The 15366-nt window shown below is 36.8% G+C and overlaps 1 protein-coding gene across 10 annotated transcripts in view; it reads right to left on the bottom strand.

Moving 5' to 3' along the window:
• elna (elastin a) overlaps positions 1 to 15366 on the bottom strand; it is a 275816-nt gene that overhangs the window by 85922 nt on the left and 174528 nt on the right. For all 10 annotated transcript variants that reach the window (XM_072589478.1, XM_072589481.1, XM_072589479.1 and 7 more), the window contains exons 22-23: positions 8884 to 8919; positions 5097 to 5141 (exon numbers count right to left, since the gene is read on the bottom strand). In XM_072589478.1, the coding sequence (XP_072445579.1) occupies positions 5097 to 5141; positions 8884 to 8919 (81 nt within the window). The remainder of the gene's footprint in view (positions 1 to 5096; positions 5142 to 8883; positions 8920 to 15366) is intronic.

Consider the following 15366-nt stretch of genomic DNA (forward strand, 5'->3'; position numbering starts at 1 on the left):
AAATGACAAAGAATTGACAGATTTTTTTAGGATAAGTGATTGATTGCCGATGATAGTCTGCATGGAATTTACAAATACAGTGAAACATGAACAACATAGTCAGAATTCAATTACAAAGTTCAAAAATTATTTGAAGGTGCCAGTCTTGGACTGGGATGGACAAAGTTAAATTATCACACAACAGCAGGTTATAGTTTTATTTGGAATCACTAGCTGTCGAAGTGCTGCTTCTTTTGAAGCACCATCTGATGAAGAAGCAGTGCTTCAAAAGCTAGTGATTCCAAATAAACCTTTTGGACTATAACCTGGTGATGTGTGATTTTTTACCGACGTTCAAAAAGAATGAAAGAAATCTGATATTAAAAAAAATGCTAATCCACAAAAGAATCAGCACCTTCTTTGCTCCGTGGGCGGCACGGTGGCACAGTGGTTAGCACTGCTGCCTCACAGCGCCAGAAATCTGGGTTCAATTCCTGCCTCAGGCGACTAACTGTGTGGTGTTTGCACATTCTCCCCGTGTCTGCGTGGGTTTCCTCCGGGTGCTCTAGTTTCCTCCCACAGTCCAAAAATGTGCAGGTTAGGTGAATTGGCCATGCTAAATTGCCCGTAGTGTTAGGTGAAGGGGTAAATGGAGGGGAATAGGTCTGGGTGGGTTGCGCTTCGGCGGGTCAGTGTGGACTTGTTGGGCCGAAGGGCCTGCTTCCACACTGTAAGTAATCTAATCTAAGAATGATAGGAAACAGTCTGTTAAAATACAATTATTCAAATTTGGGCGATCTTGTAAAAAGACACAGTAATTAAAACAGTCCAATTAGTTGAACTCATAATTAGTCAGTGAAGGGTGGGGGAGCAAAGAAGGTGCTGATTCATTTCCTGTATGTGGCTTTGTCTTAATAGATTTGCAACTACATACTTCCTGCTGAACTGATTGCTGAACATATATTGTCTATTTTTAATCAGTTCTACTTAAAACTACTTGTTGTGATATGAATAAAGAAGTATAAAAAAAAACCTTTGGCTTCAGCAGATTAACCTTTATGAAATTCAGAGGAGCATCTCTATTCCTGAGAAGAAGGTCATATTAGGGATGGGGACACTCAATTTTTGAACTGTTAAGGTGGAACTGAAAGAGTACTCAGGTTTTGTAGTAATAAGGAATCTACCAATTATACAAAAGTTGCAGGAATCAACAAACAGTGGCAATCAAGCAGCAAGCTACATCGTCCTGGAAAGCTGTAAAAAGATGAATTTTGTCAAAACATTTCATATTGCACTCATGATATGATCCACCAACTTTTGGACGTACAGCCTACCTACTTGATACCAAACCAGCACTTTGCTTTTCAGCAATTTTCAACCTCTGTACTGCCAAACTGACTTTATGGAAAGCATCCAAAATTGCCACCTCTTCCTCAAAGAAATTTATGGATACTTCACAAGGAAGATGAGACAATATAATCAATCATTCTCATGCAATTTATTTTAGATTCTCAACTCTTCAGGGCATCAGGCAGTGACAATAAAAATTGGTGCCCTTAATAAATGCTTATACAGCAACTTTGGCTTTGATTGGCCTCTCTCTTCCTTCTTGAAAGTGTATAATTTTTATATATTTTTAAACTTATGCTACTGCTGGACTACTACTATGAGTAACCAAGAGAATCATGATGATTTTTCACTTTTTGTTGAGCACTGTTCAGTTGAGGAGACTTAAAGCTGGAAACCTAACAACATCTTCTTTGGAGACCTCAGCTGTTTTTAATTAATTCAGATCAACCTTGCCTAAGGCAATGCTTAGATTAATTTTGTAGAATTTCAGCTAGTATAAATCAAGGTTTCTTGCTAAGCACACAAATAAACAACCCCGAATATGCCAGTTTAGAACTATGAGCCAAGACAAGTCATGAACTTGAGAATTTGGTAAGTGAGGGATTTTTATTCTGAAATCTATTCAAGTTTGTATTTAACTTTGAATTACAATTTACCAGTAAAGCTAAGTTCCTTTCATTCTTGGTTAAAGATCAACAAACTCACTGCTCGAGAGATGGCAAAAGTTTATTAATGATGTACCTATTTAGGAGCAGTTTATATAGCTTGACCCAGCTCTGGAAAATTGAGTTCTGAAAAATTTTCACTCTGAAAAGACAGAGTGCAGAAAGCTGAGTTGCTTACCTGATACCTTCTATGCTGGACAAGAACTTGGACTGGGAGAAGAAGGATCCAATTGCCAAGTTCCATGAAGGTACCATCAACAAAGTTTGGATGAGGAAAGAGGTTCTGTTGAGGGATTACAAGCAGTTTGGGACTAAATTAAAAAGCAAAATCACAAAGGTCTCTACCTGAGACACTTGCAAATTGCTGTAGTATAAGTAAGATTAGAGAGGAAATATATGGTTTAAAGATTAGTTTGAGAGAAAGGGATTCTGAATCAGGTGGCACCAACAGCTGTATTGGGGAAAGTAAGAGCTGCTTTATTGTGGTGGGATTCAGTAGAACCATAATGGCACCAGAGTCTCTGGAATTTATATAATTAGTTTGACAATAATTTTAAATGAATTAGTGGGTGGATGTTTCAACTGAAGCAAAAGTTTAAAACATTAAAAAAAACGGAAGAGTAGAGGTGCAGGGGAGTGAATGATAATCAAAGTGTCATGGGAAGGGACAGAAATGATCCAGTAGAAATTCGAACCAGAATAAGTAATAATGGTAAAATGTCCAAGCTTAAAGCTCTTTATCTGAATGTATACAACATTTGTAACAGATCTGATGAAATTGCAGCATGGTTAAAACTACCAAACTATCATTTGATAGCTTTTATGGAGCTGTAGCTGCAAGGTCACCAGGATGGGAACTCAATACTCAAAAGGAATTTGATGTTCTGGAAAAAATAGACAAAAGAGCTGAGGTAGTATTGTTAATAAAGGAAGGTGACAGTGCAATGCTGAGTAGGGATATAGATGGAATGGATCATGATGAGGAACTAGTTTGGGTGGAAATAAGGAACAGCAAGGAAAAAGTAATGAGTGGAAGTCTTTTGCAAGTTCCAAAGAGTTATTTTACTGTAAGACAAGAATTAATCAGGAACCATTTTAGGAGATATTTCATAACATTCAGCAAAAATTTATTCAAGGTAAGAAAGAGGAACTATCATTCAACAAGGTAGTTAAGGAAGAAAGTATACAAAGCAGCACAAACTAGTGGGACAGAGGTTTAGGATTGTTTTAGGAACCAGCGGTAGATGGCTAAAAATCTAATAAAAAAAGGTGGAAACTTATTTTGAAAGTAAATTTGCAAGATATAGAAAATCAAACACCAAGAGCTTCTACAAGTAAATAAAATTCAGAGAACAGCTAAATTGAACTAAATTGACCCTTGGAGGGTCTGACTGGTAAATTGATAGGAGCGAGCAGGAAATTGACAGATAATTTAAGCCAATACAGAATATGAAAACCACCAACATGACACGCCTGTTCATGAATGTTGAGGGAAGACAGGAGAGACAGAAAGCCAGAAATGATAAAGACAGTTTGCTTAACATCTTTCATTAGGAAAACGCTATAGACCACTATTAAGGAAAAAATAACAAAACATTGAGAAAAATGGATGTAAGTTTGTTTGCTGAGCTGGAAGTTGAGCTACAAATCTTCTCAAAACTCACTGATTGAGAAAAATTTACCACAGTCAAAGAGAGTTAACATGGTTTTGTGAAAGGGAAATTACATTTGACAAATTTGCAACAGTTCATTGAGGATATAACAAACAGAACTGTTAAAGTGCAACAGGTAGTTATATCATGTTTGGGTTTCCAGAACACATCTGATGAGGTGCCACATAAAACATCATTGCACAAGACAGAGTTCAAATATTGTGGTTAGTATACGAGCAAGAATAACACACAGAAGACACAGGGTTGGGATTAATGGGTCTTTTTCAGGTTGGAAAGATTTAATTGGTTGAATGCCATAAGCATGTCCGATGGCCTTAATTGTTTATTATCTATATTAAATATTTGGAAAAGGGATCAGAGTGTAATGTATCCAAATTTGCTAATGATACAAAAATAGGTGGGATGGCATGTTGTGATGAGGGTGTAAGAAACCTGAAATGGGACACAGATAAGTTGAATGAGTGGGCAAAATGCTGGCACATGAAATTTATTGCAGTAAATTGTGAAGTCATGCACTTCTGAGTTAAAAGGCAGACTATTGTTTAAATGGAGAGAAATTTCAATAAAGTGCAACTTAGAGGGATCTTGGTATTCTCAAACATGAAACAGAAAGTTTTAGCAAGCAGGTTCTGTAAGGTACTTCAGCAGACAAATGGAATTGTGGCAAGCTCCCACTCCTATTTGCTCTGTAGCATTCCTTTTGATAATACTGATCACATTTTTTAATCAAATATCTTTTGAAGTCCATACGTAACACTAATTTTTCTAAATTCATCAATTCTGTTACTTATTTCATTGAAAGGTCAATTAAATTTATCAGCCAAAACTTATCTTTAACAAATCTGCACTGGATGTTATTTACTTTACCATAGTTATCCAAGGAATGATTTTGTCCAAATATATAGTCTCACCCTGCTTTTCCAGTATAGATGTTAGATGGATTAGCACTTAAATCTAAATTGCACCTTTGTGAACAATAAAACTTTATCCCAATTTTATGCAAAGATTGGCAAACCAAATTTTTATAGCTTTGGAAAACAGTGAACTGCTGCTACTGTGTTGGATGCTAAGGTTTTATAGGCAATGGAATTACCTCTGCTAATCCATTTGTAATGTCAAGACAACAATTTATTTGTATATTTAACTGTGTTTCTTGAAAGAAAACAAGTTACATTATTTTCTTGCAATTTGTGACAGATGATTAACAAAAGATAATACATTTATCAATCACTTTTTCCAATTTTGTACCGAGGTATGTTTATATTTGTTGACTTTCAAAGTATTCTTTCTGGACATTTTACAGGGACTATTTTTCAAAGGTATGTTAAAAGGTTAAGATCCAGTTGGAACATTCCTACAAGGGACTCGAAACTGATAACAATAAAATGTATAGATTTTCCATCTAACTTCTCGGGAAAAAAAAACTTACCAGGTACAACACCTGGCTGAGCTCCAGGTACAGCTCCTGGACCACCTGTAAAATCAGACAGAGTGTTACATTCATTGGCATCTTCAGTAAAATGGCAAGAACATCATTGAATAATTAGCAGCAGTGTATTGCATAGTACTATCTGCTATTCCAGCATCAATCTTGGCTGTATCATCACAATCAATGGGATGATGGGTTAGAAAAGTAGTAATAAATGGGAAATTCTTAAACAACATCAGGATTGCATTAAACACAGTGAAGAGATGTGAGGTGGGCATCATTGGCTGGGCAAGCATTTATTACTCATCCCGAGTTACGTTTTTTGGTCCCTTCTTGCAGTACATTTGTTCTAGGTATACCCACAATGCTGTCATAGGCCAGGACATTAAGATTATGATCCAGTGAAACAGAAAGAACAGTGATATATTTCCAAGTCAGAATGGTTAGTGGCTTAGAGAGGATCTTACAAGTGATGGTGTTCCAATGTGTCTGTTAACCTTCTTTTGGTAGATGGTAGTTGAGAGTTTGGAAAGTGCTATTCAAAGTGTGAATTTTGACCATTATAGTTCCCAGGATAGGTCTTCAACAATAGCTTGTCAGCACAAAAATAGTAACAACACTCACAGCATCACAGACTGTTTACAGTAAAGGAAGATTCCTTTTGACCTATCATGACTGGACTGGTCCATTGAAAGAACAGTTCACCTAGAGCTACTCACCTATATTTTCCCTTTTATCCCACATTTTCCATTTCAACATAAGAATTGGTTTCCTTTAGAAAGCTTCAACTGAATCTGCCTTTACCACACTCTCAGAATGTGCATTTCATGTATCCATTTTCTTCCTTTGCAAGACCTCACCAGTAGGAACCATTTTTCCTAGCTATTCTGTACATGATTTGGCAATATACATTTGCCACATTTCCTCTCCTTCCGTTCTGTGAGGAGAACAGTCATAATTTTTCTATGTGATTTTCCATTATTGTAGTGAAGGCTGATAGCAAGAAAGTTTAGATCAAAGTAAGCAAACTCCATAATAATGCTCCAAAAAGTAGACGCACTGCACAGCAGTAAAATCAAGTTTTCTGAATATGTAATATGAGCACAAAACTTTTAAATGAGTAAGCTTGACGTTTCACTATTTAATGCTTTTAAATTTGTCAGATTAATCAATGACATTCCAATGTTTTAAAAAGAAACAGAGTTCATGAAGGAAAATATTCACAAGTTATTGATACATCCTTCTTAGGAGAGATTAAAGTTGAAATTATTGGAGCACAGAGTCACTGGTAGAAAGTCACAGGACATACTTCAGATACTGAGCAGCACTTTCAGTTTTTTTTCAGATACTGGAACATAATTAAACAAGGAAATTCTTCATCCATATTGTAAAAAGCTGCATGGGTAAGGAGGAACATAATAGAAGATTATAGGAGATCAGCTAGTTTAAAGCACAGAAAAATTGTATTAATGAGTAATGTAGATAATTCAGGATCAGAGTTGTTTATACTTAAGCAAGAAGATATCTGTGTAATTGAATCTAATTTACAGAACAGAATAACTAAAGTGTGATGAAGATCAGTGAAGAGACTTTAAGCAGAATTTCTGAGTCATTTACAGGATTGGGAAAGTGAAAAACAGCACGTCACATTGATTTCATTTCTAAACACACCTAGAAACATTTCATACCCTTTACTTCCAAATGGCAAGAGGTGATCAACTCAAATGGTCAGACAAGATATATTTCACCCATACAAAGAACCATCAACTCGGTGATTAGGGATAATATCTGTTCTGAGGACAAATGGATAGAAAGAAACGTGTATTGATTTCATTTGACTCAATAAAATTGTGAAAAGTCAATCCAATGGTAGCAGTAAAAGAAAGTTTATCAAAGTTAAGGAATTGTTTAATAACCTTCAGTATCAGAAACACATATTAACATCACATTTTAGTAAATTAGACTAGAACAGAAGTCCAAGTTTCTCACAATTTTCAACAAGTTACCTTTTAGAACAATATAAGCACCAGAGATCTTTAAAAGAAGAAATGTCAAATATTTTAAGAGGCCTTACACAGAGTAACTTGTCACATCGGTGATGTACCGAAAAATGTTATTCTCAGCGTGAGTAGAGTCAAGAGAATGACAGCAGTGCTGTGAAGTCTACAACAGGTAATATTGGCACTCAACAGTAAGTACAAGTTTTGACAACCAACAATCAAACTTCATGGTCATATAGCAAGTGCACCAGTAATACTAGTTAATCCATTGAAGTCTAGAATAATAAAAGAATCTTCAGCTCCAACAACCATTATAAAGGTTAATGGGAGTAGTGAATCATATGGTAAAGTCTTGAAAGAAAAACATAACATATCTCTAAGAGCAACTATACCAGTTGCTACAATATGATGATGAATAGATATTGGGAAGAAACACATCAGAAATTATTAAAAATCAATAGTAGGGTGCTGTCATTAGAAATACTAGCATATTATGATTTAGAACTACATGTAATAATAGCAGCAGAAGTATCTACAAGTGAAATCCCATATCATCTACTAGTGCAAATTCTACTTAACTGCATCTGGAGGACCAGCCGCAGAATCAGAATGCTTTATTGCCAGTGTGAGCAGAATGTGAAACAGTAAATGAGTGAAAAACTGCACAATGCTTATTGAAGTAAGAAAATTCAGAAACTCAAAAAACTGGAGATAGGAAAAGAGAGAGCAAGAAAAGAATATAAAGAAAGAAAGGGGACATTTACCTAAGAGAGCATACATTTCCTACAAGAATTCAAAGTACTGAATCTATCTCCGATGTCTCTGAATGACTAGGACTCAGAAACTCTATGTTTCCAGAACATTAGAGAAGGTTGACGTTTGGCATGCGCGATCAGTGGGAGATGGCATAATGTAATATGTCAGACTATGGACATAAAGCAGTAATAGTATCAGATTTATAGAAGTAAGTAACTTAGTTTCACAATGATTCAAGGGTCAAAGAGAAAGTACCATGGAATTAGTTTATGGCAGTATTCTCACAACTGTAAATGTGTTAAAATAAAGTTAAAATGTTTTATAGCTAGCAATGTTTGACTGTTATTTTAAGTACCCCCAGTCCAACAATGCAATATTACGGACAGCAACATAACTCAATTATTGCTAACAACAGAAGGAAAGCTAACAATGAAGTTGAGACATCACAGGTAAAAAAAACTATCACAGTCCTATTTTATTTTACATGAAATGACTGGTACGAGCAGTAATATGTAACAGTGGCATTGCAGGCAAACCTATGTCAGATATGAAATTTCCTGCCAGTATCAATGCTGGATAGTAGTAATAAATATAAATGAGAACCTTGCAAAGAATCAACAAGAATGTTAAAGCCCAGACAGCTGAATAATGTACCATTGAAATTAATTAGATCATTAATATAGCAAAATTAAGTTCAAACCTCTACCAGTTGGCCTTATGACAGTGCTGGGCAAAAGTGAGGACTGCAGATACTGGAAACCAGAGTTTAGATCAGAGTGGTGCTGGAAAAGCACAGCAGGTCAGGCAGCATCCAAGAAGCAGGTAAATTGACATTTCAGGCAAAAGTTTCCTGATGAAGGGCTTTTGCCTGAAACATCGATTTTCCTGCTCCTTCGATGCTGCTGTGCTTTTCCAGCACCACTGTGATCTAAACTTATGACACTGCTACCAAAAATGAGACAATGAAAATATGAATATATGTCAGAATAACAGGTCAATCCAATGTTAAACTAAAAATAAAATAACTGTACCTGCTATAGCTCCTGGAACAGCTCCTGGAATTGCTCCTGTATAACAGCACAAGGAATTAAGACTTGAATACAAAATTTTTCCAATGTATTTACATACAAAACAAATGTCAGTGCAAGGTCTAACGTTTCCTTTATCAGATTCATCAAATGATGTTATGATAGTCCATACAGTTCTGTTTGAATGAATGATTGCAACGCGAAGATCTGTTAATGTCAAGTCAATTACAAGGTTAAGGTTAAACAAGTGATGTGAGTTAATTGGAGGCCTAAGTTAAAACCCACCTGCTCGAGGGGTGTGCAATTAAATTGCTGAACAGGTTGATTGGAAAATATCAAATATAACAAAAAAGGACAGACTGGGCCATTGACATTTGTGATCTGGAAAGCTTCAAGACTGCATACATATGAATAAAGTTACTGTCAAAGAAAAACTTCTGAGTCTTGGTTCACCATCAAGCTTGGAGCCACTTTTCAATATCTTTTGCTTTTTAATGTCACAATTGTACCACTGCCATTAAACCCACAAGGATGGGTGAAAATTAGATAGAGGTCTGTTAAACCAACCAAGGAACTTTACAACTGCAATTCAGCTCCATTCTCATTGTCTTTATCTAATTTGGTCTCCTGAAGCTGAAAAGTCTTTCTTGAAATATAACGCATACATACTTGAAACACTCAGCAGAGTCAGATTGTATCTATGGAGAACAAAACATAGGTAATGTCTTGGGTAATGTGATCTTCTATCAAAATTAGAAAACATTACAAATGTAACAAGTTTTACACAAGCTCATTGGCAGGGAAAGAGAGGGTGATGATGGAAAGAACAAAATGGAAAGTGTTTGAAAAATCAGAAGGCAGGATTGATTTAAAACGTCATAAAAGAATAAAAGTGAAAACTAAAGGAATGGTAATGGGACAAGCAAAGGAACAAAAGATGCATTAAAAAATGTAAATGGTAACAATGGAATAATTAAGCACATCTATCATCCAAAACAAAATAGAAGCAGCGGCTACAACCATAAATTGTTGAACCTAATGTTAAGGTCAGAAAGAACTAATTAAAATGAGATGTGTTCCTTGAACTTCCATTTACATCACTGATGGAATAGCAGACCTCATGATGAATTGGTAGCATCTCTACATCTGGGCCAGTCACTCAGGTTCAAGTATGACTTCCAAACTTTATGGCCACAGAAAGTGTGTCATAATACATTGCTTAAGTTTCATTATCAATCTGTAAACTCTTCCTAAACATGTGTGGAAGATGGTCAGAGTGGGAGAACTTCTTGGCTGACCATAATTATGTGGTAGTTGCAGTGAAGTAGCATCACAACTCAAAAAAAAACTCCAGATGCAGGTTCTTGCCCTGCAGACAACAACCTCATTTACCTCCACTACAGGTACATTTTTTGAAGACAAGAAAAGAGAAGAAGAAGTGAGGATAATATGGAGAATAAAACTGGTAAGTGTTGTAAACTCAAGATGTGGCTTTTTTATTAAATGGTACTGCTCAACACATCAATCAGGAAATTTCACATTGGTATCCTTAATGTAGAGGATGCAATTTACCAAACTGGAAGAAAATTGCTGTTTCATCTGGGTGATGGGAAGAGGTGAAAGGGAAATGGTGTATCTCCTATTATTGCAGAAAAATGCTGTGATGGCAGAATGAACTAGAATGTTCTGTAGTGGTTGGCCCCGTCAGAGTACTGAAGTGGAAGACTGGAGCATTTGTACATAATGGTAGTATTGTAATAGATGCAGAAGAAATTGTGAGGGAAATCCTTTATGTGAAAATTGTTGTGGTGCTTCTTGAGGACAGGGGAAAGATTATTGTATCTCTGAAAGGGAGGGGTAGGAGTGACATTAAAAGTGCAAGAAATAGGAGAGAAATCATTTAGGATATTGTCACCTACAGTGAAGGAATCTTAACTGAGGAAAAATGAAGTGATATATGAAGCATTACTGTGGAATGTGGTATCATCAGAACAGATATGAGGGAGATAGAGAAATTGAAAGAATGGAATAATCTAAGGCTTTTTTTTGTTATTTTTGGCTAAGTTCAAGATGTGTATCACCCTGTCAGACCAAACTATCCACACTAATTATCTCCCCCACTCTGCATTGCTCACATCTGATTTCCACCGCATCTTATCATACACTGTTCCTGAAGCAACTCACCACTCAGAATATCCTTCAATTAACCAGCATCCGTTGTACCTGCTTCACCATTAAAAACCCAGATAAGCACTTTCAATCTCGAGCTGTCCTATATGATTCCCAACATTTACTTCACTGATTAAAGGGTAGGTTCCTGAGGCACTTCTGGATGGGGTAGTGCACAGGATCAACTTCTTCTCCTAAGAACAACGAGACATCAGATCAAGCCAGTCTGGACAGAGTTGGTCGGCAGTTGGACAGCTTAGTTACATTTTTTTAAGGTCAGAGATAGATAGATGATCGTTAGGCAGATTAATATAGGATTATTGGAATATGTGAAATTTGTAACACAAACAGATTAATCATGATCCTATTGAATGGCAGAGTTAACTCGATGGTCGGGATGGTCTAATTCTGCTCCTTTTTTATACACTTGTATGTTACGTGCATACAGTACTTTGACAATTCATTCGTAATTAATATAATACTAATTTGAAGATAAACTAATATATGCCACCTTTCAGCCAACTAATATATGCTCACTAATCCTTACCAATGCCTAACTATTCCCTACTTGGTTGAATGTTTAACTTCTACAATCTTTTTTGGCCACTTGTCCACCTCTTTGATGTTTGAATCCCTTCAATCAGGTTTGCTCCCTGCCACAGTACTAAAACAGCTTTAATCAAGTCATATCCTACATGACTGTGACAAAGATACATTTCCTTCATGACCTCTCTGCATTCTTTGGCATGGTTGATCAAATCATTCTTCTTTGCCTCTTCTCTACCATCTATCTGTGTGCGATTGCTCTCACACATTTCCACATTTATCTGTCTAATTGTAACCAGAGTATGACTTATAAAGGCGTATTTTCTTGTGCAGTATTGTTAACTTATGTGTTCTCCTTCTTGGGCCTTGACCACCTCCTCCTTCATATTTACTTGCTGCTTCTTGTTGACATTATCAGTGTTTCACATATATGTTGAAGGCACACATCTCCATGTCAATATCTCTATCTTCTATACCCTCCACTGTTGTGAAGTGAACAAACTGCATGTCTGAAATCTTTAATGACAGGTGTGTAAAACATATTATCAACATTTTTGTAAATTGGGTTGCTTTAAAAAGAGAGTTAAATTGATGTATATTAGCATTGTGGAAATTTCTTTCAAAAGGAAGGATCAGAAAGTCATTCTGGAAGTGACTTAAAGGTACTTCATGGTCAAAGAGCATGAAGAGAAACGCCAAAGAAAACAATATTCATGACTATATTTTCTGGTTTAAATTAATGTTTCTTTTAACATCAGACAACCTTGCTCAATGAACAAAATTTGCCAAGACTGATAACATATTCATTTACCAGGAGCTCCTGTATTGTATAGACATTCCAACTAATGCTGACACAAAGGACTTGAAAACAAGTTGGTTAGTTCTAAGGTCGGGACAAAGGAAAACATTACAATCATTGATGCTAAATCAACACAAATGCTTTTATGGTTACCTCATCATCTTGCAATGAAAATTTTACTGAGGGAGTTAAAACTACACGACTTTCCAATTAGCCAACCAAGATATACCTTCAGCACCTTAAACTTCTGACTTTGCTCCATGAAATAAATTGGAGCTGGCTGAACTGCTCAAATGTGCCATTTTTGAGATTCTATGTTATTTATTGCTTGATCTTCAGATGACATGCAGGACTCCTGGGTTGGCAGCCTACCTTGGACCATCTATCTCTGTCTCCAAGTCACTGGCCAGAATGAAATCTAGACCATGTGTGCAAGAAGGGAAAAAACTACTAGCTCTTGCTCACTATCATTGGCCACTGACTTGCAGGATATTATAATTCATGTAAGATGATTTTTAATACACTGGACTTATCAAAACTTGCAATTTATAACTGTCTCCTCTCTTCCTTAATTTCCTTGGTGTTTCTGTGTGTGAATAGGAGGACACTGTGGCTCAATGGTTAGCACTGCTGCCTCACAGAGCCAGGGACCCAGGTTCAATTCCAATCCTCAGGTGACTGTCTGTGTTGGGTTTGTACATTCTCCCAGTGTCTGCATGGGTTTCCTCTGGGTGCTCCAGTTCCCTTGCACAGTCCAAAGATGTGCAGGTTAGGTGGAATTGCCCACAGTGTCCAGGGATATGCAGGCTAGATGTATTATCAATAGGAAATGCAGGATGGGTCTGGGTGGGACGCTCTTCAGTGGTAGACCGGGGGAGGGGAAGGGGGTGGGGGAGTCAGTGTAGACTCAGTGGGCCAAATTGCCTGCTTCAACATGTAGGAATTGTATGAATGGAGTAGCAAGGCAATGGCTCCTGATGTTTTGAATGTAGCATTAATAAACTCTACCTTTGATTTCACTAAGGATTTTATTGTATAATTACTTCAAAAGCTGATTGGGTTCCTACCTCAGTAAGGTACAAGGGTTAAAATGGGAAGGCGTACATCAAATAATACCTCACTGTCTCAGGCTTAAGAGGGGAAAAGGAATAATCACTTAAATTGACCTTCATTCCCTTTTGCTATGAGTTCAAAGACAACATATGATTGTCATCAAGGCCTTGGGAGAACTCTGAAATATCAATGGAATTAGATGTTTATAGGTTTGGATTTATGACTGGCAGTGTTAACACTTTAAGCCATTAATGTTGTTCTCAATTAGGTTAAGAAAACTCTGTAAGTTTGGTGGGAGGAAGTCAAATTCATTAGCAAATATCAGCTTCTTGTTTAGCACAGTTCAAGTCAAGAGGAAGCCAGTCATTATAGCAGCTTTGTGATTCCAAACTAGGAGAGTTTGGGATAAAAATCTTCAGGTTGTTAGAATTGAGAACATTTCAGGCCATCAAATGTCTGAAAGGTTCATGCTTCCTGACTCAGAGACAAATTTACAAGTGAATGCTTACTTCAAAAGAGAGAAATTAGAAGTAGTCAGAAGTCAGCAACTTAGAGTCAAGATAAGAATATAACAACACAGACTTGAGACTCTCCAATGGGTAAAGTTGGAAAACAAGGCAAAACTTTGTTTTGATTTTTGTATTAACATTTTACTAAATGTAATATATATATACAATGCTTGGTTTGTTTGTTCCCTTTCTTTTGTATACTAAACATATATTCCAAGATTAAAGAATATCTGCAGCCTCTTGTCAATATGCTTGTGTCTAACCACCATGTAGAGTCATAGAGATGTACAGCATGGAAACAGACCTTCGGTTCATCTCGTCCATACCGATCAGATATCTTAAATTAATCTAGTCCCATTTGCCAGCACTTGGCCCATATTCCTCTAAACCATTCCTATTCATGTACCCACGCAGGTGCCTTTTAAATGCTGTAATTGTACCAGCTTTCACCACTTCTTCTGGCAGCTCATTCCATATACACACCATCCTTTGCATGAAAATGTTGCCCCTTTGGTCCTTTTTAAATCTTTCCCTTCTCATCCTAACCTTTCGTTCTGGACTCCCCAACCCAGTGTAAAGACCTTGTCTATTTACCCTATCCATGCCCCTCAAGATTTTGAAAACCTCTATAAGGTCACCCCTCAGCCTCCAACGTTTCAGGGAAAACACCCCCAAACTGTTCAAACTCTCCCTATAGCTCAAACCCTCCAGCTCTGGCAACATCCTTGTAAATCTTGTCTGAACCTTTTCAAGTTTCACAACATTCTTCCTATAGCAGGGAGACCAGAATTGCACACAATATTCCAAAAGTGACCTAACTAACATAACCAACCAAATAAAGGAAAATTAAAATTATGATTAATCAAGTCAAGGTTCACTCTGGGATTTGACTTGTCCAGTAATGCCGAACAAGTATGGACTCTTGTTGGATGAGAATTGAACAAAATAGAATCTGAACATTGATGATAAAAAGTAAGGATGTTACATTTCAGTTATATAGGGCATTGGTCAGACTACACGCAGTTTTGGTCTTCTCATGTCAGAAAGGATATAAATGCACTAGAGGTGGTTCAGAGAAGGTTTACTAGATTGATATGTGGAATGAGTGGGTTTTCTTTTATGGAAAGATAGATTATGCTGGCTCCTAAGTAATCTTGGAAAGGTGAATATGAAAATAATGTAGTGGGTACGTCCAGAATTAGCAGACACTGAGCTAACCACAACCTGAGTTACAAATCTTCTCTATGGGCCCAAAAAGCTATGGGTGTAATATGCTTAAATTAGCCCTAAGATGGGAAACCAATGCCATTCGACTGAGCGCCACCCGCCATGAATGCCTCAGAAAACAGGTATTACTACAATGTGTTAAACACAAACCACCTCTCAACACCCCACAAGCCAGAAGAACAG

Source organism: Chiloscyllium punctatum, chromosome 19 (assembly GCF_047496795.1).
Source record: "Chiloscyllium punctatum isolate Juve2018m chromosome 19, sChiPun1.3, whole genome shotgun sequence".
Lineage (NCBI taxonomy): Eukaryota > Metazoa > Chordata > Chondrichthyes > Orectolobiformes > Hemiscylliidae > Chiloscyllium > Chiloscyllium punctatum.